Here is a 27,959-nt window from a genome sequence, read left to right on the forward strand (position 1 = left end):
TGGCTGACGGTCCCCCGCGATATATCGCGTTTGTTCCCATATTTGGTTGGATCCCATTCGGTTGGACCAACGCAGTCGGTCGGTCGGTCGGTCGGTCGATCGGTCGGTCGGTTGGTTGGTCGCTCGGTCTCTAGAGCAAACGAAATTGCAGGCTACTGGTACAGGAGAGGCTCGAGCGCGGCTTGTTCCGACGCGCAACGTTCGCCAAGATCAATAGACGGGCCGCGAGCCGTTATCCCAGGCGACACAGAACCCGCTGGTTTTGATCTCTCGCGCACGCGCTCTCACCTCTTCTACAAACCCCCCTATCGTACTTTCTATCCCCTTTGCCAACCTCTGGCGATAACGGTTGCAGTGTCGGACGTGAGCGACAATCGCGCCGGCAGTTCACGAGAGCGCCGGAATTCGTGCGCTCGCCGGCTCGTGCGTTTACTTGTACTACTGTCGAGACCAAACATCGTTCGTCTGGCAGTAACATCTTCATGCACATAGGACAAATTGTACACAGAAGAGCAGAACACTCGCTAGCAACTTGGTTGCTTACAATTTACAAATTAGGCGAGTCAGCGAACGAGAGAGAGAGAGAGAGAGAATGTAAATTGTAGGAATCATTATAAATATGCTATGATTTGTTACTATCTGCATCGTTTTAAAACCTTAACAAAATTAAAATAAAATTTTAATAAAACTATCACATTTATTATTCGACTTACAGTTCTTTCTTTTGTATTAATTAAATTTTGAACAATATTAAATTTTAAAAAGAAACCGTTAAGTCTACGTTGTTTATTTTCTGAATCTGTATTATACATCTTATTTGACTAATAAAGTTTAATTTTTTAAATCAAAAAAATAAAGCCCCAAAACGTACAATTTCAGAATGAAATACGACAGGCGAAAGAATTAAAAAAAAAATCCTGGTACACAATTAGTGTTAAAAATGTCAAATTGTAGTTAAATATTGAAAATATGGAAGAGCAATATTGTGCAAAACAAAATAAAAGCTGAAACGATAAAATAAAGTAAAAAGATATAGGATGCGATTGAAATAAAATCCAATCAAATTTTCTACTTTCGAGATATACATAAAGAAATTTATGCATATGATCAAAGGCATCGATATTTTGGTACGAAACAGTTCGTATCATTCAATCTCATAATATTTTATAAAATATAAGCTGCGTTTGATACAATTGTATAAAGCAGAAAAAATGAAAATATGATAAAATGAGATGCAAACAGAATTAGCAATATAATATATCTGTGGAAATAAACAAGATATAATTCAAAATGTGTGAAATTTATACGTAAGCGTACATCAAAGATTAATAACAATATAGATCGCGTGGGACGAGTTTACAAAGGGGTGTCTTCTCAATGTACCGATTTTCATAAATAATTCCTAAATATTCGAGATACATCATTACGCCTGTTAAATTATATATTCATAAAGATACACTTTATGCGCTCATAAAGTTAGAATTATGTAAATTAGGGATTGCGATAAGATATCCTTGGATTAATGGAGATCTTGCGTCGGTAATTAAATTATAATCATAAATTCGAAGCAGATAGCATGTACAGATTATATAAAAGCGAATGTACGCCACCGTATCCTTCAAACGAGAGCAGAGAGACGCTAGATTAAAACGCATAAAATTCACCCTCATCGTCCCGTCGCTCGCGTGGGTGCCCCTTTTGAACAGGCTAGAAATTGCAAATGTCATGCAAATATTTTAGCGCATTTAAAATTATTTCTTCGCAAATATTCGATTTTCAATGTCCCAAGTTAAATATTCTTCAAGTAAATAGTTTATACAGCTCGTAATGCGCAGAGCAAAATAAGACAGAGAGGTCAACAACGAGCAACTTTAAGATGTTCTATAATTACTCGATAATTTCCTGATAAAACAATTCTAATAATACCTTGTCAACTTACTCAACGTTTTATCAGCACAAAGTCTTCTTCAGTAGTCCGAGTTTAACGTAAATTGCATACAAAGATAGAAATTACACAGAACATGGTAAGTACATCCGAAACCGACGGAATACAATAGAAAATCACAATAATACAGTATATAAATAGAAGCTAACAATCAGAGGTCAACATCGAAATCGAGAGAACATATCCGACGCAAACATTATACAAAAGTAAATATAAATAAGTTGTCTGAGTAAAGAAATATTTAAAACATCCAAGACGCATCGAGCAAACGTTAATAAACCGATGTACAAGTGAAGGCACTTAAAATAAATATCCTTTAGTTCAGATTTTGTAGAGTTTATTTACATCTTCAAATCTTTTCGAAATTTTTCAAAATATTTTTTTACCCTTATTACTCCTCAGTACTGAAGCGTAGCTACTTAAACTTACTTATGATGTAGAAATACCGTGCCCATGAGAGGTATATCCCGTATATCTACGCATCCCACGGCTCGATGGAGGGCGCAAACTCGCGTTTGCACTGCGTATTCAAAGTTTACTTCGCAACTCGAGAATTTGATTCAAAGTCGCGCGAGTGGAAAGAATATACACTCACCGCTCCGGTTACGATCCACATTATCTCTACTCTAGCGAACGTTGAAAACGGCGTCTCAATGTCGCACGCATGTACGCGTATCGTCATTATAGATATGTATGTACGTCCACGAATGCAAAAATACATACCATCGTCCGCCTTTTGATGTGCGTCGACATCACTGCGCTTCAAAGGGCGAATAGGGTGTGCGAGCAACAAGAATATTCAGCGGTCGAATATTTTTCACGAAGTAGCACCGAGAGTACATCTGCAAATGGAATGTCTTTTGATGCACTTCTTTTCGCTCTTTTACGTCACCGATATGCACTCACGCCGTTTTCCATTCTGGCGTAAAATCGTACGTAAAAGTAACGTATCGATAAGTACATGCCTTGGCCTGTGCTACGCAAAGAACAGAAGCGAATACGAGCAAAACGAATAGAAATGGATAACGCAGTTACGCGAGAAAGTGAATGAAAAGCGAGCGAGATGCGACGGCGATGAAAATGCGACAATTTCAGTTCGGAGTACCGAGAAAGAAAACACGATTTTCGCGACGTCAATGAGACGATTTAATTAACCGCGGAATAAGAACTATTAAATCGAGCGACGAAATAGCAAAAACGATATAGATATAGCAATAATTGTCGTTATTCCGAATGGACAGGTATGAGTAAATTAATCAGAAGATAAAAAATGAAGATATCGAAAATTCAATTTAATGCAATTCCAAAACATTATAAAGGAAGAAATATTTTTTGCTGTATTAATATATACACATCAGTAGAAGTCTCTTGAAAAAGAGAAAAAAGAAAAAGAAAATAGTAAAGATAAATTCATAAAATAATTTTTAAAAAATGAAAACAGGCAATGATAACAAGTCTGCTTTCAATAACTGAAATAGAATACACTTTATAAATTTAATGTGAGATAAATTATTTACAGTTCTTAAAATGCTTATATAGAATAACAAATTATTAATATCTTTCTAAAATTCTTATTGGCATCAAAAATTATTAAATTGCTTATCAATTTAATATGTGACATTACTACTCCAGTTTTATTTATGATTGCGTTTCAAGAGCGAAGAAGATTTTTGGCACGCGGTTTGTAAAAAATTGAATATGTATTGTATATAAATTCACTCTAAAATATTTAAGATCCGCTTTGATCGAAAAAAGATGTATTTCTCTTAATTGATTTAAAATGAGTATTATATATTTAACGTTTAGCGACGAAAAAGAATTCTACGAAGAAAAGAATTCTAGTGCAGTCTAGAGCAGAAACAAAAAACAGACCTTATGATTGAAGTACACTGTTAAATTCATAATTAGTCTAATTGGCTGGGACACTTGCGCGTAAAGCAAGATATCTGGGTTCGACTCCCGGCCGAGGTAATATTTTTCGCAATAAGAAGAATATTTCCAGATTTTAATATAGTTTATTATAACATCGATATAAGATGCCAAAAGAGCATCAATTAATTATTAATTTGTTTTAATTCGTGATAGTACCGCGGTAGTTTATTAGATTCGCGTTTCAAGATCGACGCGCAGTTTTGGGGAACTACGTATATTAGTAGATAAATTCACGCGGAATTATATATAAGCAATTAAAGATCTAAGCTAGACTATTATAGGCTTCGTATTCGTATTAGATAAATTCATAATGTTCAAATTACATCTAATTTATTTTTAATCACTTCTATAGGTCGGCTCCTTAGGGCTAGCACCTTCGGTACTGTTCCTACTTAATATAACGTTTAATTTTATTAGTGGAAATTAAACAATTCAACTCCAGAAAATATATTAAAGACTCAAATTTAGTTTATTTAGTAAATGCATACGTTAATGTGGACGTTGTTTACTTTAAAACCTACTATAGGAATGGATTAATTTACATTGTGACACACATAGAAGTTGAAAATGATAAAATGTGATTTAACTCGAGGGCTTGGGTTACCATTGCTCTTTTATATCGCAAACAATATATCTCTGCGGTATTTCTATGATGTACTATCTCATTCGCAAAACATCATAATGGCCATCGTTTTAATTAGAGTACACGTCTACTAACTATATATAGATTGTACTTACTAGCCAGCTTTATGGAATTTCCAAATACATTATATACACTATGAAATACCAAGAATGCAACTATCATGCGAATTATCATTAATATTACTTGACACAACCCCGATCTCCTGAAGAAGAAGCTATTGAGTGAACATGATCTTCTTCTATGCATCAATACATCTAGCGAACTCTGACAAAAGGGACGGTAGGAAGTAGAGGGTGACGAAAACTACTAAGTTCATGAAACAATCAGGCATAGTCAGGATGACAGCGAGCGCAGGCATAACGGCAGTCGTCGGCTTGAGACGAGCAGGCAAGTTAGGGTGGGTGTAAAAGAGAGGGTGAAAAGGTAAAGAGAGGGAAGGAGAAATCGACGAGGGTGGGCAGAGACAGGTAGGCAAGCAGGCAGGCAGGCAGGCAGGCTGGCAGGCAGGAAGGAAGGAATGAATTGCGCTTGCGCGCTGAAACGGCCGGGCTAGACGCGAGAGCCGCCACTCCCGAGCGCGTAGCGGTGTACCGCGGGTGCTGACCGAGTGTCCCCGCGAGAAGAGCGAGAGAGAGTGAGGGTGAGAGCGAGAGAAAGGGTGCGGAGAGAGTAGGCCGTGAGAGGTGACAGAAGCAGAAAGATGTCCATCGTGAGAGGGATCCTGCGGAAGCGGAGCTCGTGGCAGGACACTGTCGGCGATCTGGAGGCTCCGACTCTGTAGGACGCAAAACGAAGGAGGCGCACAACCTCCAAGAGGAGAGAATCCTCATCTCCTTCCTCCGCCGTTATCCCCCGCCCGAGTGTTATCCCGGTGCCTCTTCCGCTTCGAAAACGCAGCGGGAATCGCGAACGAAACTCGGTGCTGAGCAGGAAAGAACGAAGGAGAGCGAGAGAAGAACGGAAAGAGAGAGAGAGAGAGAGAGAGAGAGAGGAAGAAGAAGAAGAATCACGAAAGGCTCCCGGTGATAACAAATTTTCAGCAAGACTGTTCTACGTCTTCGTTTATTGCGCGGCGGCGAGTCAAAACTACCGTAGTGATCTCGTCGCGAGTGATTAAGCGCGCACAGGCAAGACGAGGAGAATGCGTCCGCGATAGAATTATTCGAATGAAACTCCAAGTGTCGTGATATTACGCTCTCTATGTCGCCGCACGTACGTTCACGAAAGTATCGTGAGTGATAGTTGTAGAGGCGAAAGGTGAGCCAGAAGAGATCGAGAGCTGTGAGAGCGACGGGCTAGAGAGCACCCGGAGAGGAGCCTGAAGAGGAAACAAGACGGGGGTAGGAGGGTGGGCTGGGCGGGAGGGAGGGAGGGAGGGTGAGACGCAGACGACACGCAGAGAGGCGCCGGGTCAACGCGCCAGGTAGCAACGCCTCGGGACAGCCGTCGACGATTCCTTCGTCGTCGTTCTCATCCTCGCCGTCGTCTCGAGCGGCGAGGTGGTGTCGTGATTCCTCCTCCTTAGAACACGGACGACCGCGGCGACTTCGGAGGATGACAACCATGGGGTCCTTCCACACCATCTCCGGGAGCTTCCTTCTCCTCGTGGCCATCGTCGTCCTACTGCCCGCCACGCATCACACACCGTTTGCATACGCCGCGTAAGTCAACAACCGTTATTTGTATGCCGTAGACTTTTTAGACGAGTGTGTACTGGTGCATATTAAAGCCTTTGATCTAATCTATTAATAAGCGTGAAAGTGAAATGCAAATATTTTAAATTATAAAATATATATATATATATATATACTTTGTCAAATAAAATATAATAAAGGGTATTAAGAATTTTCTGGTTTAATCTGTATTTCTATATTTATATGTTAGATCTTTACATCAATTTATGTACGATTATGGCTTTAACGTGCACCAGTGCGCACTGAGTGCGTCCAATCAAATTAAACAAGATATAACAGGCGAGCGTAACGCAAGTGAGAGTAATATAAGATTAGCATGTGGTTTTCAGAAGTAAATGCCGAAAGACGTGATAGGATATAATTTTCAAAAATCGTTGCTATTTTACTAATAGCTTGAATCTGATCATTTTCAATATATTACACGAAGTACGAGTGGAGTGTTAGAAAATAGGATTCTACGCGAAGCGTTGAAACAGCGAAATGTTGATGTTTTCTTTACATTTGCAAAGCAAAGTTTATCGCTGTTTTTTCGGTGGCTATTTAACTGTCTTCCAATATTCAGAAACGTTCGAAGAGCATGTGAGAATTAAATAATTGAAGGAAATGCGCGTACTTAAATTTTCATAAAATAAGAAATGTATAATAAATGGAAATTAGACTGATAAGTACAAATAAGAGAAAGAATCCTATGTTTAGTCGAAAGTACTTAATATGTATTTGTAAATTTATATATGAATATTATTAAGCACAAAGGTGTCCGCTTCAAACGAAAACAGAATTTTTTTTAATCTTATTTGAGAAAAAAGAACTTTATCATAAGCTTGGAAAAACATTTCAACATTTGAGGAAAGTTTAGATACTATTTGCATCTAAACACTTTTGATAAATTAATAGAGATTATGATGAAAAATTTTAAATACTTTTCACATATATTATTCCTATCAAAAATATTAGTAATATATCAGACCTAATTGGTCCCCTGTCGTACCGATATATTACTTACAATATTTCACACATTCTCTTGTATTTATATTTTATAATACAAAGGCAATGATACATATTTTTCACAGTAATTATGTAAAGAAAGATTCTTGCTAGATACATCATAGTCCTTCTATATTAATGTTGTGGAAAAATATTGCGCCAGGCAAATCGTGACGAATGACATCTTCCTTGCGATAAGCGTCATTCATTATGCTACTTCGACGGAAATAACCAAGTTTTATTACGCGATCGTGTCTGACGTCAACCCGCCTGCTGCCTACTATCAAGAGCAAACAAGATAGGTTTAGCCTTTGACATAACGGGCGCCACAATGAGAGTGGCGCGTAGCTCTCTCCGCCGTCTGGATGCACCTCCGTGATTGCATGTAAATGAGCGGATACATGCAGTCACGTTGCATGCCCTGGTGTATGTCTCACCACCACGCGCGCAAGCTCTTTCCATGATCACAATGACACCATCCCTTGTGCCTCCAAGGCGACGATAAGGAAGCTTTCTCTTTCTCCCTTCCCCTCCCCTCTCCCCCCCCCACCTCTCTCTCTCTCTCTCCCTTCCTATCGCGTTTTAATAAGCATAATATATTTTGCATCGTGCATGCATTGATCGCCTTAAGCTATCTATACTTTCCTAACAATAGTAATCGACAATGCCAACATAGTGAGCGCTAATTTTCTATTATAATTAAATATGATTAAACATATAATGTGAAAACTATTGTAGCGATATCAGTTGATGCTTCAATAAATAAATGATTATTACAATTGATATTAGATTAAAAATCAATATTGAGATTTGTAAAATAATTATACATAAATGTTTATAATATTTTTAAAATAAAATATACAAATTAACAAAATTCTATGATGTATTCTATTGCAGTGCAAACATCATAATTAAATTAAAAGATTAAATTTATTAATAAAATTGTGTGCATTATATAACATTCATTATAATCAAACCATATTATCAACCCAATAAATTTTTCCAGTGTTTGAACTTTTGTCATAATTAATGGAAACATTTAAATACGTACACATATGAACCTTATTGTCAATTAGAAAATGTTACTTCGAGCAGAAACAAAACGATAAACTGGCGAATAGAAAGCACAGAGGCAGACATGAGCAATAGTAACAAAGCGCAAACAATGTCGACATTGAAATTGGTCGACGCTACACCCGCTCATCCGTTGATCGCAATTCACTAGTACGTATTAATAATCCGCAAATATAACCGGGAAAGATATCTGCAGCACAAGCCAGCGCTATCGATCACTTTGCACGAAACATTCGACGCGTTGTACTCGTGACTAACGGCTGCGTTCACTCAGACTCTTTCCCTGGTCGCTGTGATACGTTCCCATACTACTGAAACCTTAATACACACCCATTGTAGTAAGATTTATCTTATTTTATAAGCATCTCGTCAATAGTTTCAATATATTATAAACATATAAACTTCTAAAAATATACTTTAATATTTTTAACAAGAAACTTTTTAAACAAGAAACAATTGAAAATTAATTGACGTTATTTTTATAATCTTTATAACGAGAAGTTTTTAAATAATGACGTTGAAAACGTATTTCGTTTCGACTTATTTCGGATGTTTAAAATCATCAACAAATTTTTGAACGAAAATTTTTGTTCGACATAAAGATATATCTATTGCTTTATAATAACGCATTTTTTTTAATCATAAATTAAATCATTGTGGTTATATCATGACTATAATTTTCTGAATGAAAACTATACTTAGTGTAACGACAAGTTGTACGTATGGTTTTCTTTAGAAAATTGTATTATAAGCGATACAAGAAACAGTCTCAGTTTCGAGGTTAGACAGTGAAGGTTTTCTACACACAATCTACTGCATTTATATTCCAATAATCACAAATATAGATTCATGAATAATCACAAACGGTAACGGAGACGTAAGTTTAAATTGTGAGAACGAGGATAAGAGGACTTAGTCAGTGGCATTGACTAACTGCGACATTATCGACGTTGCCGTACGTTTTTGGATTGTCTAACAAGACACGTTATATGTTTGATATATGCGAACATAGGATAACTGTCCTTATTATTTTTTTATCCCTAGTGTACCTTTGTATTTAGATAAACCATAAAGAAAACTAGCACAAATAAATAAGGAAAACATTTTTTTATCAAGTTAAATTATTAATGTACATATAATACCAAAAATAATATTCTATTTTTTAACTATTAAAGTAGGGGAGACCGAGGCATCATGGGATACCATGGGTCATTGACTGTTTAGAGAAATCCACTAGATTTCGGTTGGTGCAATTGGTATCATATGATTGTTATTTAGTTGTCCATACTATGTATCTAGATGGTAGTGTTCTATTTCCTTTATTTTTCCATACATATTTCGTTAAAGAATCTCAAGGTGCGAAAATGATTATTTTACCTCTTACAATTTCTTTTATGTTGTTTCTATAAAGTATAATATACTTATTACGAGTTACATATGTGATTCTACACATCTTTCTGCATTTTCTCTGTAGTGCAGATAAGCATTTATTGTTTACATCGATGTTATATACATTTTACCATCTTTTATATTAGACACATCGGGGCACCATGAGTCATATACTAACAGGCGTTTAGAACAATTTGCGTAGTTGCAGAACCGTATATGCATAAAAAATTATGTATAATCGTATTTTACGCGTGTCTATATGATAAAAATGTAATTAGATAAATCTCTTTATACATATGGTTATGTATAAACTATGCAAAATTGTCTGGATAGATTAGATTATTATTAAATAAAATAAAATGAGTTAGTTGAACAATACAAATTCTTTTATATTCTTTCAGAAAACACGATAAAAATGGTTAGAAAATGTAAAATAAGGTCGTTTGACCCATGGTATCCCGGGCATGTGGTACCATGGGTCATTCCTAAAAATTTCTTTTTCAATTTTTATTTAAAAAACAAATTAATATTTATAAAAAATACTTAATAAATCTTAAAATATATATTATCCCTTAATTATATAAAAAAGAGAGACCAAAAATCTTACATTTTGATGGATTTTTTACTGTTTGAATTTTTGTGACCTATGGTGCTCCGGTCTCCCCTATAGTAAACATTTTTCGAAAGATAGGAATTTACGTAAATCTAGTAATACCACAAAATTTTAAGCTTGCCTCTATTAGTACGCCCTGTATTGCAGCTGAGAACATTATAATATAAATATACATTGAAATTGTAAGTATAAAAATATTTTTGCAATATTACTTTAAACAATTACTTTATATTTATTATCTGTTTTTTAGTAACTATATATGTAAAATAAGTCAAATGCAAAAAACACTAAAATAAGAACAAAAACACTCTTTATCATTATTTTACTTTTATCGAAAACATTATAAAATATTATAATAACATTTTTTTAGATTAAAAAGTAATATAAGAAAAAGAAATAATTGAAAAACCGATATTGATTTTGAACAGACAAAATTAAAGCTACAATATTTAATAAGTAATTTAGTAATGAACAAGTTGTTGAGAAGGCACATAATAGGGGAACAGTTATCCTAGTTAACTAGAATTGTTCTTTAAATATTAAAGATGCTTTCTCTTAAGTATCAGATAATATTATCCCTAGTGGGATAACCACTATCGAAACAGTTTTAATTCGCTGCGCTATTACGCGCGACGAAGGTGGTAAACGAGTAGTTACATGTAGTCAGAAGGATTATCAATATTTACGCTCTTCCGATGAGCGGAGCCTCAGTCGTTCCACCTGTTTCCTTCTCGAGTGGGCCGCGCTTCTCTCTGGCCTCCTCCAAACCTTTATGAGTACCAACTGCGGAGGTACTGTAGTGTGGTATCGGTGATCGCAGTAGAGCTCTCGAGCAAGAGGATGCTCCCAACGTGGCAGAGCTCCAAATCCTCCTACGCCGCCACCCTAGCTAGCTCACCAGCGCGGCGACTAGAATTGTCGCCACCCTCGCCCACTCTTTGGAACGATAGCGTACACCAGACCCCCTCTCCTCCTTCTCCCCACAACGAGGAAGAACACCCTTTTTACTTCACTCGGTCACCCGAACGAAGCTTGATCCGCAATCCCAATTACACCGCACTATCTTTATTCAAGTTTCCATCATCCTTGATAGCTTCATTACTTAAACTTAGAAATTGCTGCTATTAAATAGCAATTGTTTCGATAACTATATAACAAAATGTTAAAACTTTTTTTAAAAAAAATGAGAATAGTGCTCGATAAATGTACCAGCGGAATTGGCCAAAACAGGTCAACACCAAAGTCAACTTATCATAGCCAGACATACATTCAAATTTGAAACAATATGATATTTTTTATGTTTCTTTCTTTTCTCTTGTTTATATGAGAATAAAATAGCTCATGTAACTTGAGATATTTACTTTTAAATATTTGTTAATTAAATTTTGTACACTATGATTTACTTTTTCAAATTTATACACTACATTCTTTCAATACTACTATTCTCCAAAACTATATAATTACATATTTATACATACATCTTTATTTCAATTTTCGCGCATATAATTTTATTTGAAAGTAGACGTGTATTTTTATGCGACAATTATCAGAAACATATCGTATTTTAGTTCACTCTCGGAAAATGCTAAAGATTGCGATGATTATATCATGAGTAATTAATGGTTATCGTTGAAAATATCCATTCAAGGATTTCACGAAGAGCACTATCTATCGATCCGTGATATCTTACATCGGATTGCGAACCATGCGACTCTCGTATAGATAGAAAGATCCCTTGGCAACTTTCCGGAATTGGAAGCATCCTGGATTATCATCCAGTCGAGAATCGTCGTGTTTTCGTCGCAAGAGCATCGCCCACCACGGAAACAGTCGAAATCACGCCAAATCATTAGACTTCAACTGACCTATTTTCTCTGGTAGTATACAAACGCGTGTATTTCTGCGATGGAACGGATTGTTGTTTTCCTTCGCATATCCACTCTAACCTGGTCTGCAACCGTGTTGGCAATACTACCGTCGCTTGGAAGGATAACAGTGTGACAGCCGATGCCACCGAATGTTTTTCCATTACCGCTTCGACTAGAAAAGATTTATCTTTCTTGCAGTCCCACGGATATATCCTGGCATCCTGTACTCGCGTAATGGAGCTTTAAATTTATTTCCGCTTTTAGAAATGCTATCATGTATCCCAATGTATCCCAATATGAAGTCAAAGTCTGGCAGTAACTACTGAATTTTTTGTACGGTCCTGTTTAAGAAATCATGTCGAACCACGCAAAGATGTTTCCAGAGCATAAGATACAATTATTAAATAATAAATGATCACAGGAATTGCAAACGTTTTAAAAAACAATTGAGAGATAAAAAATATATATTTATAATTATATTATTATTAATTATATTAAAATATATTATTATCGGTAAAAATATCAGGTTGCGTAGATAGAAAGATTTTTTGGTTATTTTCCATACATATATAATAGTATTTAATAGCAAAATACCAATTTTTATTTCATTATATTAAAACGATTCTTCATATTACGTGTATTGATATAAATTGGCAATATAGGCAATATAGGCAATGTAAAAGGTCAATGGTTACTCATGTCCCAATTTCAGAAACAGAACATTTTACGTAAACAATTAGTGACTGGCAGCTGGCATATAAAGGCTGACAGAAATCGGGCACAATAGAATAGAGAGCACAGAGAGAGAATGACGTTTCGTTCGCAAACAACCAATGCATATTTAATAGTGGACGATTATTAATACGCGCTTACGCGGGTGATTGATGAAACTACGAAACCATGCAAGCTTGAACAGTTTGTGTCACGATTTATATGTTCTAATGACCATAGATCTGCTCTATTTTACTGCGCTCTTAATTCTTACGCTTTGATTATGTGTTTTTTTAAGAAAAAAAAGAAGAAAAAGGATAATTTTCTAATTAAAGGAAAAATATACTTTATTGCATTTTGAATTATCTTCGCAAAGAATAAAAAATAAACTTATTTTTAAATTAGTAAAAAATTGCCTATCGTTCTATTTATAGACTGAAAAAAAAAAAATTATGCATAAGAAAATAAAACATACGATCTTTTTTGCAATAAGCATAGCCTGTCTTTCACGTAACAAACATTTATTTCGTATCACTTCGAAACTCATATTTCTATCGACGATATTATGATGTCTAGCGAGAAGTCAAAGTCTGGCAGTAACTACTGAATTTTTTGTACGGTCCTGTTTAAGAAATCATGTCGAACCACGCAAAGATGTTTCCAGAGCATAAGATACAATTATTAAATAATAAATGATCACAGGAATTGCAAACGTTTTAAAAAACAATTGAGAGATAAAAAATATATATTTATAATTATATTATTATTAATTATATTAAAATATATTATTATCGGTAAAAATATCAGGTTGCGTAGATAGAAAGATTTTTTGGTTATTTTCCATACATATATAATAGTATTTAATAGCAAAATACCAATTTTTATTTCATTATATTAAAACGATTCTTCATATTACGTGTATTGATATAAATTGGCAATATAGGCAATATAGGCAATGTAAAAGGTCAATGGTTACTCATGTCCCAATTTCAGAAACAGAACATTTTACGTAAACAATTAGTGACTGGCAGCTGGCATATAAAGGCTGACAGAAATCGGGCACAATAGAATAGAGAGCACAGAGAGAGAATGACGTTTCGTTCGCAAACAACCAATGCATATTTAATAGTGGACGATTATTAATACGCGCTTACGCGGGTGATTGATGAAACTACGAAACCATGCAAGCTTGAACAGTTTGTGTCACGATTTATATGTTCTAATGACCATAGATCTGCTCTATTTTACTGCGCTCTTAATTCTTACGCTTTGATTATGTGTTTTTTTAAGAAAAAAAAGAAGAAAAAGGATAATTTTCTAATTAAAGGAAAAATATACTTTATTGCATTTTGAATTATCTTCGCAAAGAATAAAAAATAAACTTATTTTTAAATTAGTAAAAAATTGCCTATCGTTCTATTTATAGACTGAAAAAAAAAAAATTATGCATAAGAAAATAAAACATACGATCTTTTTTGCAATAAGCATAGCCTGTCTTTCACGTAACAAACATTTATTTCGTATCACTTCGAAACTCATATTTCTATCGACGATATTATGATGTCTAGCGAGATCACTGCGTGACACATAATAAAACACATTTCCGATAGTAACTTCAAACTTAATCGGAATGGCGGCCGGTAACTCGACAGCAAAGAGACGCAAGTGAAGACACGAGAGAACGGCATCCGGATCGACGAGCGAGCCCATCTAGTTAGCTGCAAATCGAATATTCTTCGGTAACTGTAATATCCGGTTGAGCCGCGCCGAGCATTCAAACGGCTGACTGTTCCTCATGCTTTACCACTAGTATATACCGAGTGCTATGTTCCGCGTAGCAACGATACAGGAAACCGTAGCCTCGATACTAATGATTTCATCCACTCACTGGATATTCGTTCGCCCTTGCTCAACGATTTATTCAAGCAGTTCTCGGGTTTTTGTTATATAATGCTGGACGTTACCAATTGTATGAAGAAACATGCCGCTTGCAACATAATATTTCTTCATTTATACATAAAAATATATATTTAGACATTCACCGTAAAAACATACGTTTGCAAAAACAAAATATATAACCTTAATAAACTTACATTTAATGTATTGTGTATAAATAACCTGATTAAGTCGCAGCACATACGACTTTCTGAATGTTTCTCGTACATATCGTATCACAAGTGTTTTTACAGTGTAAAGCAAATAACTAATGACACTGCACGTGTGTGATTTTCTTGAATCTCTTCCGCAGAAATTTCCCTCTCATTATATCAGCATAAACTTTAACTTTTTTTTTCTTGTATACTAATAGCCGGGAGCAAATTTAATACGACGCGCTTGGCCTTCGAATAAACTTTTTATGAGACTTACTATGTATTTTTCACGGTGCATTTACTAAGTATCTATCATAGAAGTTTAGATTTTTGTGACAATCTCTTCGGTTATTTATGCATTCGATCCGATTTGCGATTCCCTAGTGCATTTTCCGCTATAAATATCACAGTAATACTACAAACGTGCTGGTTAAAGTTATTAGTGTCGGAGTTAAAACACTTGGACAGTAACCGCGATGTGGAGAGTCGAGCATAGCTCGAGCGGTCACGCGATACGGAGACTTTCCTGTCCGCTTTTGGATTTTAACTCGTGGCTTTTGCGCTCATAAATTTGTGTGCCGCGCGGCGAGTGTCACGATTAATATGCGGTTGTTTCACCCCGTGCGTCCCCTCGTCGTCTAACACGACCACCACGTTGCGAAACTCGCGACCGTGCCGTGACAGTCGCCATACTTTCAAATTACTTTCAAATTACCACTCGCCAAATAACGAAGATTCCACCACGCAACGCGAATGGAATAAACCAAATTATTACGTCGTCAGTGACCGCAAGAACGGGGAAATTACAACACGTAATGTACTCTTTCCTGAATCGAAGATACGTCGACAAATGAAGCTTAAGATCGCGTGACTTAATAAGAGGAAGCTATACATTTATTCATTATTGTAAAAATATAACGCACGTCTTACATGAAGTTTATGTTGGAACATAATTTAAAGTAACTGATATAAAGAGGAGTTAAATAATTTAATATATTATATACATTATACTGATTAATTATTGATTGTGAGAGCAAAACATCACTTATGACAAAAATATATAGAAATAAATAATTATATCAAAATAGAATATCAATAATAGCATATATAAGATGTAGATGCTTCAACAGCAATATTTTTAGATATTTTTTCGAGAGTAAATGATCGGGATGAACCTGTACCTTCGTAACATGTGAGTAGTCAAAGTCAATCGAATTATTTATAAATGAATGGCATGATACACAAAGGTACATTGCGAAGAAATTCAACAGGAATCGATTTGCGTTCAAGGATGAATGGAACGAAGAATAGCCAAGAACAATTACGGTAAGCAAACGTTATAACCAATGTTAGATACTAGATACTAGCGTAAAACCACATGCAAGTGGTAAACACAAGAGACAGGCAGGACAGTGATAAGCAAATAAATCAATATAACCAGGTAAACTAACAAATTGCTCTTTCTCTTGCGTGTCACACACACAAATCATATAAAGGGAGCAAACCATCGGCTCAATAATAGCAAATAAACAAATCCTCAGAATTTATAGAATGTAATTTACGCTTCATTTCCGGAATAATAAGTGTAACTTTAAACGACACAAGTAAATTTAATTATATTAATGTATACACATCTAGAGATGTGTAACTAACATAATAAAAAAAATTTTCGTTATACATAATATAAATTTACATAATAATTAATACAACAATCGTAAAGTAGATGCGCCTCGAAAGTGACACACTGATGTTGGGAATGCAGTTGAAGTAAAGGAAGAAGTATAGTTAGAAGAACAAATTAAACGCAGATTGGACGAAGCTAATGCAGCCCACATACGGGTTTGCAGGTCTTGCAAATAAATCCTTATATATTCGAATATCGCTTTAGATGAAACGATGCGGGTTACAATTAACTAAGTCAATAAATGTACATATATACGTCACGATGATACTATATCATTCAAATCAAGAATATCGAAACTTGATCTTGACTAACAGCGACGAGAGATAAAGTAGAAAAACATTATTTTCACAGTCAAGTGAGATGCATACGCGGTATGCAAGTGCTTCAGAAACTCTAATCTGTCATCGTCCCTACTATCGCGCAGTTTATCGTCCATGATAATCATCATCATACGTATGCATCACAGTGTTCGCGAAGAAGGATTGAAGCTCTAAAAGCTTTCTTTCGCAAAGAAGGTTGGAAATACGAACGAGTGATGGACGATGTAAATGCCTCCTCTAATGACGCGAGTCGACAAAATGATAGACTCGATCACTACGTAGCACGCGTGACGTACACGGGGTCGAAGATGATGGGGTGCGGAATCGGTAAGGAAGGGAAAAACAGCTTGCGGAGGTAGCCGAGAAAGAGAAGGGTGGTTGTCGGAGGTTGTGGGTGGCTGGAGAAGAGCGGGGGTTTCTCGCGTGCAGCCTTGACATGGGCCAGGAAATCAATGGGACCTCCAACACCGATGCAAACTCGGTCAACCAAGCCGCGCAACGGCCCACGTCCATAATGTCGTGCAGTACACGCGGATGTACACCGCTGTCGACCAGTAATCGATGCAAGATCTTGTTCTGAGCTACTGTCTTCGCGTTAACCATCAAATTTCTACATATTTAAATCAAACGATGACATGAACCATTAATTAGCGCACCGTTATTTCATTCAATAATAGTTCGAAAATCGAAACGAGCAGTATAGATGAACGATGAGAGTAAACGCGACGAACCTTGTGAAAAAAAGCATGTCCCGGTTACGATCTAGATCCTTAATTAAACCAACAGGAATAAAGTAAAATATGAATAACAATTTAATGAGAATCTCTCCTTAGAGTACTTAATTAATCTTGAGTAATCTATAAAGACTTTTCTTTATGTTTACTATCTTTTTTTTTAATAAAAAGTCATGCTATATATTTTTCTGTATAGGTTGACTAACTTTATCTTTAATATATCATATCTTTATGAGCGGTAAATCCGGATAATGAAACGCTTTGAAAGAAGTACCCGCATTATCGATATCAAAACCAGCGTGTATCAAAAAAGAGATCGGTATTCGTCATACATTTCTGAAAGTCGCGATCTCGATCCTACGTCCATCCTGTTGTCTATCGTGATGATGGCATCGGTGCCGATGGGCAGGAAATGAAACGACATTTCAAAGGAAATGTCAAACAGTCCAGTAGGCACGCCTCGCCGATCAGAAACAACCACTCTATCTGCTCTCTCTCTGCTTGATTTCCCTACATCAGATATCAAGTAACGAAACAGATATCTACATTTCACAAATGATACTACATCGATAGATAGATGGGTGCTCTGTTAAATTCATAATGTCAAATTATACCCAATTTGAGTTATTTCTAATTATATCTATAGGTCGCCGCTATTCCACCAAATAATATCATTAATTTGACTAAAACTATTTAACTTAAAAATGTATTAAATTTGACTCAAATTGAGTTTATTATTTACTAAGTGCATATACATTAGTATGCACTTTATTATAGACGATATTTACTTTGAAACTAATCACAGAAATAAATTGATTTACATTCTGACATAGATTTGACATAGATAGTTAAAAATAAAGTGTTATTTAATTCAATGGATTGGGTTACTCCTTTAATATCTATAACAGCGTATATTTTACGTGCTAAAAAACTGCATGGTTTCCTTACGTCGATATCTTCGAAATAGCGATTTAAATTATGTTTAACTGATTCCAAATTCAAATTCGTTAAACAAGTTTACAATAATGAAAAGATATAACAGAAGGAACCTAAAATATGAGAAATAGATAGGAGGGCATAGATATCGCAATTCGATTGACAAAGTGTTTCGTTATATGTCGACATTAGTGTTATTGATGAGAAACAACGGTCGTGACAATAGAGGCCGACCTCCGACGTAACTCACAATCGCGGCCGTGTATCTGCATGCCAGAACCTTGACGAGAGCGCAGTCAGGGCTGCCAATCAATGGCGAGGACATCACCCTCGACGACTAACGTCTGCGTCCTTGATCGTCCGTTCGCCGCCGCGACGAACGCGGCGACTAAAGCCACTACACGTTCGGAATACTTGAGGCACCGAGGTCGAGTCAGGGCTAAATTCCAGGGCTAACTAACGGTAACGAAAGTACAATAGCATCTTCTGCAGGTGTATGAATTTAAAGGAGAAAGAGCTACATTAGCCGCGATAGAGTCAAATGACTCGAGGACGTAGGTACAAACGCACAATCTATACCTACCAGATGGCTCATTCGAACATGCCGATTAATCATATCATCCAATTGTAGACATGGATTGATAATTTCTGATATGAAATAGATACATATATATAATGCAGATAAGACTATACATTAATAGATGAATAAATATAATCTTGAAATATGTGTGTGTCTATTTTTATCAGATATATAAAAACTTTTATATATTAAATATGTACTGTTGATGAAAAGTTTAAATGTTTAATAATAATTTTTAAAAAAAATATGACTAGAAAATTATTTAAAGAATTATAATTTTCTGTAGTAAAATCGTTTTTCTTTATTGCTAATAAAAAATGAAAATTTCACTTTTGCACATTTTATGAGATTCAGTGATAAAATCAGATGAATATTGAACTAATTTCTTAATTGACGCGGTTAATTGATTGATCGGATACTTGTTTATTATACATAGCACAAATGGAGACATCATAATATTATAATTTTTGTATGACAATTATTAAACCACCTATTATGTAATTCATTATAATGATGCCAGCATCGAAATGAAACAGTCCCGTACGATACACACTTGCAAAATTACAAAAACCACGAGAAACTAGAAAAACCGACGGACCAGCGAAACATGTTTTGTAATTCAGCGCATGAATAGAATCAAGCGCTCGTGTCTGCGTGTTTACCATGTGAATGAGTGTGCATCGAATCGTCGAATACGAATAAAGGATTTTTGTGTGTATGTATGTGTTCCATGTAGAAACGTAATAAAAGAACTTTCTAGGTCACATTAACGTAATGCATCGCGGAGTCGAAATTTGTCTAAAGCGAATGCAAAAACAACGATCACAACTGAATTTGAAAAAACTAGTGAGCATCTTCTGGTAATTTACATATAACCATCTCGAGAAGATGAACATTCGTATGATGTTGCGAGCGAAACTTCAATGTTTATTCATCAAATATATTATCATTAGTAGAATATATTTCACAAGTCCTATAATAAACGATTTCTCTGTAAAATATATATGTATATATATATATAATAATGTTTATATTTCGTAATTTTACAATATTACTAAAACAAATGATAAATAAATTCTTCTTATTAAATAATTATTTAAAGCGTGTTACGCATTGAGTTCAAAAAATACGTATCATTACCGGGAAGTTACTCTTTTTAAATCAATGCAAAATATTTTAACAATAAAATCATAAATTATATTTTACTAGAAACTAGAGATGACCCCAAACAGAACTGATATTAAAAATATATGTTAGCCATTATATGCACTTATAATTTAATTTATTAAATTTTAATTTCAATAGAAAATATTTACGGAAGTATTACGTTAAGGAATTCGTTATTAGAATATTTGCGGTCATGGTCATGGAACGCGCTAAATATTTCAAGATGTTATAAAACATCTACGTGTACCTACATGACCATCGTCAACATGCCACATTGTTTGCACAAATGTCATTCTTAATAGATTCGTGACTCTCTCAGATCTATCCCTAACTAATCTCACTCGTTGTGCCAATAACAACCATAAACTATAAATACAAAATTGCGGCATAATCTCGCATCTTCGAGCGCCGGTGATTATATCCCACGCAACTTCACACATCGATTGCATCCTGTGTCAAGGTTATTTACTTTTATTCTTCCGACGCGCATTATGAATTTCTGATCAGCGTTGGGACACGTGCCCCAAGTCGACGAGAAATATTTATAACGTTATCGACCGCATTTCCGCGATGAGCGATCGGGTTAGTAAACGAGGTGCATGTCATTTGTAATTATCAATTAGAAATTCGTAATTTAATGATGCAAGTCATTAACGCTATCAATCGGACGCTTTTTCGTAACGGAGACATTGCGGGAGAAGATTAACGAACATTTATTGGAAATAATTCGCGGCTAAAATGAAAAGAGATTTCACAGTCATCTTCGCGATGGTCTGAGCAATCGTATAATTGGATAAAGCCCTACAGGCAACACAGTAAATTGGTAATTTCTTCGCTGGCAAATACGCAATTATTGACCCGTATTTACGCGAACCTCTCTCGAGTCAAGACGTATATAGCCGACTGAAAAAAGCACCGACGATGTCGGTACCGATGGCAAACCCTCCCGTGTATAAAAAGCCATTGCAATCACGCGGTGTACTGGCACGCTAATGGGGCATTGATATAATTAACTACTATACCTGCACGCTCTTATCGAACTCGGCTCGTACGTCGCTGAAGCCGCCGCCGCCGTCGCTGTCGCCACGAACGCATGCCTGGAACAAAAATAGCACCGTTGTATATGTACTGTGTTCCGAGTATGGCGCGTATTCTCTTGACTAAAGGTGAACCTGATATCACATTAACGTCTGAGACGGATTAAATGCATTAACTCAATTTTAAATAATATGTAAGAAATCAGTAATAAATGACATTTACAATCCCCATCATTTTTTTACATTTATATTCTAAATTTTTAACTTTTCCAATATTGATTTATTATCAGTTTTACGTTTGATTGAATAATTTGGCAGATTAAAGTTCATAAGATCGCAATTAATTCTAGAAAATGTAATAGTATTTTTTTGAACAGAAATGTATCAAAGTATAATTCAATTTCAAAAAGTATCATTAAGAGTCAGTCAATTAGCCTGAAAAGGAAAAATCGAATCTATATTTTTATTCTTCAACGATCTTCGTAATCTAAAACTTTTATTCAAGATTAATTGTATTAAGTGTAATATTGTAAATTGTAAAATTATGTAAAAAATTAAATTTGCCAAAAGAATTTATAATAATTTATAATAAAGCAACTGAAATGTCTAAAACATTTTGTATATGAAACCCGCAAAATGCAACCGACGTTTACGCGCGCGCTCGTACGCACGCAATTCCCTCATTTTCGCGGATTTCTGCTTCTCGAATTGCGTCAATGTACATTACGTCTTTGTGCGGGAGCTGTATTTTTATTTAACCCAGAGCGAAGCGAGCACGTCGGGCGAAAGTATTGCGTCTATAATGACGGCGAGGGAAGTGGATGGAAGGATATCATGAGCGCGCTCAAGCTGGGTAAAATCGAGAAGTAGAATATATGAGAGAGAAAAATACCTCCGGGGATTGGATACACGTGCGTAAAGAGAAAACGTCGAATTAAGGACTAAACGGAATTTTGCACCCGAATTTACAGGAGTTTCTCATATTTTCCGACGTACTTATCCGCAATATGCTTGGCTTTAGCACACCGGAAATATACACTTCACTTTTTCATCATCCGAAACATGCACCACGCCCGTGTTCGAAGAATATGTACGCAGGAGTAATCTCCTCTGTACGCTAAAAACAGCATATATGAATGGGAAGTAGAAATATATAAATGGAGAAACACACTTCGAAATATCTCTTCATCGCTTTTCATTATGACAAGTCATCTGCAAAATTGCAATTTTGCTAATCATTTCTCTAATGCGTCACAATGTATGGTTCGTAAAACAAAATAGAGATAAAAATGAAAACTGTCGATCCACATTACGCACGTATCTGATCACATTTTAAAAACATGAATATAGTGTCAGCTAACATTAAAAAAAAAAAACTTATATATCTTAAGCTGAATATATATAAAAGATAAAAATATATAGGATTACCTTAACAGTATTAATTTATCAATTTATCACTATTATTTAGAATATAACTATTTTATCGCTGAAACTTCTATAATTTTTGTTAGCTAAATGTAACTACTCTCTAGTTCTCATATTTGAATTTGTTTTCCATATATAAATTTCCTATACATTATATTCTGTAGTATATACGCGAACTCTCTGAATAGGTTCAAAATGTTCCTCTGTCTCGCCAGATTTTATGCTTTTCGAGTCAAAAGTTTGCGTGCACCTGATCCAAGATTGACTCACATACCTTGAGTAGAAACAGCACGATACCGACGACGACGTGCCGACCTTACTTTATTATCAGCCATCATAAGTACGCCTGCACGCAGGTTGAATTTTCTCTCTCGTGACTTTTTCCCGCTCTCATAAATTCAGTGAACGAAATGCTAATGTATGTTAATGTTAAATCGATGCCATTCGCGTAGTTGCAAATCGATATATATGCAAGTAGTCGATTAAATACGCAGTGTACAGGTCATAGATCCGCCGTTGATCCTAAAAATACGAAGGCAACAAACGACGCGCGAGTACACATCTCGCTTCATCCCGCTACTCTCGATTAAAAGCAATTTTCGTCGGATCCATCTACGCGACGACGTGATTAATTTCGCGTCCGGTAGATGAACCAACCTCGCATGGGCATTAAGTACAACGAAGAAATCAGAGTAATCCGCACGTTAGCTATTGCTGCACGTGTGACTAAATTTCCTCGCGTACGAAACTCGGGAGCTTGCGTCTACATGGAAATCAAAAGCCGAGCTTGTCAAACAAAGCTTGAATATTCATGATTAATATTTGAATATTACAAACCGTAGTCGCGGGAATAGGGTGGAAGGGAGCTCTTTACCACTCCTAGAATGTTGAATGGTTACCGCTTAACATTAATATACTTTTAAACATATGAGAAAGAGAGAGAAAGAGAGGAATTACATATTCTACTAGATAGAACACAACACACAACATGCTATTGATATAATCAGCAATTTACATAAACTTCATTTACCATAATTATAAGATAATGTCGTTGCATTGTACCAACAGAAAATTAATGCGTTAAGGCTGTGTGTTTGGAATTAAGTCTATTGTATATCTAACTGTATTGTGTATTTTCGTTGCGATACAATATTCGCTATTCTAGTTAAAGATGTATTAAATCATTTCACTTCAATAAATTTCTTTGTAATTTGTAACGTTTTCGCAATTATATTTTTTTAATATACTCGTATTTGATAATATCAAAAAACAAAACCAACGAAATCAGACTATAATTAATGTTCAAGTAGTGATTAATACTAAATATACGTGTATATTTATACATAAATATAAAAATAAAGTGTTCTTTATTTATAGTACATGTATTGTTAATCCTGTAATGCTAACATAAAATTATTTTCCGAGTCCATCGATTCTTAAATATATTATAAGAAAGATGATCATAATAATATATATAATATATTGTATAAGTTTACCGCAAAGTAAGAAATATAGCGAACAATGAATACTTTCGTAATATCTATACTTTCGAAACGATATTAGGTTTATCGATAATTCGTGTTAGACAATCTAGAGATAGTTCATGGAAAAGTTAAAATATTATACAATACTTGTTCGTCAAAAACTATTCTCGTTGCTCAGCTCGAAGTCTTCAACAATATTCGCAATCTATCTAACCTTTATCTAACTGAAAACCATTTTGATAACCGGATCGAACTTGCGCGGATGTTAGATACGATAGAGAAGTCGGAGTAATCCAAGCGCCGTTAGTTCCGCATGTAAAGCAGCTGCGTACTGGTATTGGTGCTACTGCACTTCTATATCTAATATACGCTTGTAGCGTGTTGTAAATCGAAGCTTAAACTACGTACCTACTACAGAATAACATAATCGATATATATACTTATATACCTCTATTATTATGATTTCTGTTTGTGATAAATAAATAAATAAATAGTGATTATCATGAAAATTACATCACAACATTTTTTTTAATATTTTTGTATGGAATCTTAACTAATTAGTAATAAGAGTAGCTAAGATTACGTGATTAATATCTCTCGATTTATCATTTAATTCGTAAAATAGAACAGATTTAAAAATCATTATATATAATACTATAGATATGTGGACGCATTCTTTTATACATCCCCTTATCTGAAATAAATATTTTTAATATTTTTAACTCGCGTACCCCATCCGAGGTTAAAATTCACCTTAGAAGAGGGGGGGATAAAATTAACTTTTTAGACATTACGATAATAATAAGAGAAGGTTGTCTAAAATTTGATTGGTATCAGAAATCAACTTTCTCGAGGAGATTTCTAAATTTTTTTCTTTTAACACCCGATGTCATATTTTTTTCACATTTTATGAGAAAAATATAAATTTTATTGTGAATATTTCAATTGATAATGACTATGGATTTTATTGTGAAGACAATGGCAGAAAGGATAAAATTTCTCATTACAAAAACTAATTCAAAAACTAATAATAAATCTGAGGACGAAAAAACAGAAAGAAAAAAATAATTCATGTATTCCATGTACAAAGTATGTATTTCAGAGAGATTCGCGAACATTATTAATGATAGCGAGCAGGGAATTTCTTTTTCTAGCTTTATTTAAAAAAAAATTAAATTTGTTTATATACATATATATGTATACGTGTATGTGTACAATATCATGTAATATTTAGTACATAATTAAATTACATTATGAAACATATTAGAAAAAATGCTGTTAAAGAACCATGAATATTCATGTATACTATATTGCCATTAAAATATTAACGTAATAATTAACTCAATTCTTGTTAATGTCTTAATAATGTAGTTTCTCAACCATATGCCCTATTCGCAAAGCACATCCTGTAACACGGTTAATTCCTTATCCACGTCCGGTAGCCGGATATAACTCGTTGGACACAACGGAGAAATCAGAGTAATCCTGCATCGCGTATAGAACTCTGCCGTGTTCGTGTAGCTTCGATCCGCACACATGCACATAGACGATTGTACATATATCTCATACCGAAATCGGAGTGTTATTAAGCACAGCTCGAATATTCATGATCGATATCCGGCGCTCTTTAATTAATGTCTGGATAATATAACTTGCAAGCGACTCGCCTGAGATATCCCACCTTACATGCTTTAATTATAAAATCACGAACACGAATCGATCGTTTACCGTTGTGATACATGGTATTAGGAAATGCTAAATATAAACCTCGTTAAAATAAGGTAGAAAAAAAGTTTAAATTTCGCGATAACTAAAATTAAAATTCTACTTGCCACATACGTAGTAGAAATTATATTCTAAGATACAACTCAGTTTCTGCTGGTATATGAAAAACTCTTTTAATTTAGACAGATTAAAAATAAAGCATTTAATTTGGAGAAGATAAATATTTTTATATTCCCCCGTAAAAATGATAATAATATAATTGCGTCTTCCTCATCGTCATCATACAACTCCTCTTCTGCTTTCAAATGAAAAAGTAGTTGCCCAAGCATGAGAAGCTATTTGGAAACTTGGAGCATTACTTAAAAGCCGTCGGTAATCTGAAATCCGCCGAACTAAAAACCACTGGCATATGCCACGAGATTTCCGAGTAACGCGATTAATGGCTCATCCACATCCGCTAACCGGATGGCGACCGTGGAGGTACAACGGAGAAATCGGAGTAATCCGGTATAATAAGTCGGTCGCAGCCGCGCTGAATCTCGGGTTCTGCCTGTGTGTGCTCTTCCATGTTCACCAGACGGCCCGTCGGCGTGTAAGTACTCTTGTCTGTGAACACGGACACGTATGGACGTGCACCGCGATTACGTCGGCGGCAGCATTATCGGAAAGTGCATTACTGACGCCTGCCCTCGCGCGGATCTCTATCCCTCTACGCGAGATGCACTCAGCATGAGCACGTTAAACGGCCCCTTACCTCCTGATCGGGACTCAACGAGATCAGCCCGGAAGGTATTGCCGACGTTGCGATGATGCAGGCTAGATAGATAGCTACAGATAGTTACGGGAAAGTTCCTTGTATGTACGTAACCAGAAATTTCCACGCTTGAACGGTAATGTTAGTGCAAACTAATGAGAGAGAGGGAGCTATACTTTTATACAATATAAATATTTTATCTACAAAGTTACTTTATACATTTCAAATATGTTTGCAAGACAAACTATATAACTAATTCATACAAAGATTTATTGTAAAATAAATATCTTATCTCCGCAGATTTTATTCATTCAAACCGAAAAATTAAAAAGTGATTCTACGAATTGAGAAACTGCAAGATTTATCAAACGTAATGCATGTGTCATTCTACGATTTAAAATAATGGATAAAAGAAGAAAATCGAGATTATATAATAAGCGTTGTTCTCAGAACGGAAAAACCATTATAGTGTCATTAGAACAGTGTCATATTTTGAAGTAAGAAATACAATGAAATAATAAATTATAACAACTCTCTTATTCACACAAGGAGGAACTGTAAGATTTTAAAAATATAGATTCCCGTCCTCCAACAGTTAACTATTACGTATCTCCGAAGAAATTATCTTTTAAAGTATGTTTACTGTAACGTTATCTTGAGAGAGAGAGAGAAAGAGAGGGGGGGGAAGAGGAAGACAGACAGAGCTCTTTACCATAAACAAATTAAAAGATTAACATCACAGATATCTGACTTGAAGGGTATACGTGAATTTTGCGCAAGGTTTCACACGAGGACAGTAACGGCCGTTTTTCGTAACGTACCAAACGGATGTGGAAGTAAATGCGATACAAAAGAATCGGTAAAAGGGGATCTAAAGCTATACGGTTATCGAGAACGCAAATCTCCGTTGCGTGTTAGATTTATACTATAGGTAACTGCGGGCAATTGCAGAGCTATACTTATCGGGAGTCTGCTGATACGCACAGTGCTTTGCCTTTTCTTCTCGCATTTCCACTATGGTATAAGTAGTAAAATAACGTTAAGAGAAATTAAAGAATATTTACGCTTCTTACAGTAAATTAATTATAGTCAAAGAGCGTTGCTCCACATCTTAATTGTAACATGATTAATATATATATATATATATATATATACACACACATATATATA

The 27,959-nt window shown here is 35.2% G+C and overlaps 1 protein-coding gene across 1 annotated transcript in view; it reads left to right on the top strand.

Moving 5' to 3' along the window:
• Positions 1-5,920: 5,920 nt before the first annotated feature.
• The window catches only part of Rdl (Resistant to dieldrin), a 76,256-nt gene continuing 54,217 nt past the window's right edge, over positions 5,921-27,959 (top strand). Inside the window, exon 1 of the mRNA XM_018537471.1 lies at positions 5,921-6,181. Coding sequence (XP_018392973.1) covers positions 6,075-6,181 — 107 coding nt within the window. The 5' untranslated portion in view covers positions 5,921-6,074. The remainder of the gene's footprint in view (positions 6,182-27,959) is intronic.

This window comes from Cyphomyrmex costatus, unplaced genomic scaffold, assembly GCF_001594065.2.
Source record: "Cyphomyrmex costatus isolate MS0001 unplaced genomic scaffold, Ccosl1.0 scaffold100, whole genome shotgun sequence".
Lineage (NCBI taxonomy): Eukaryota > Metazoa > Arthropoda > Insecta > Hymenoptera > Formicidae > Cyphomyrmex > Cyphomyrmex costatus.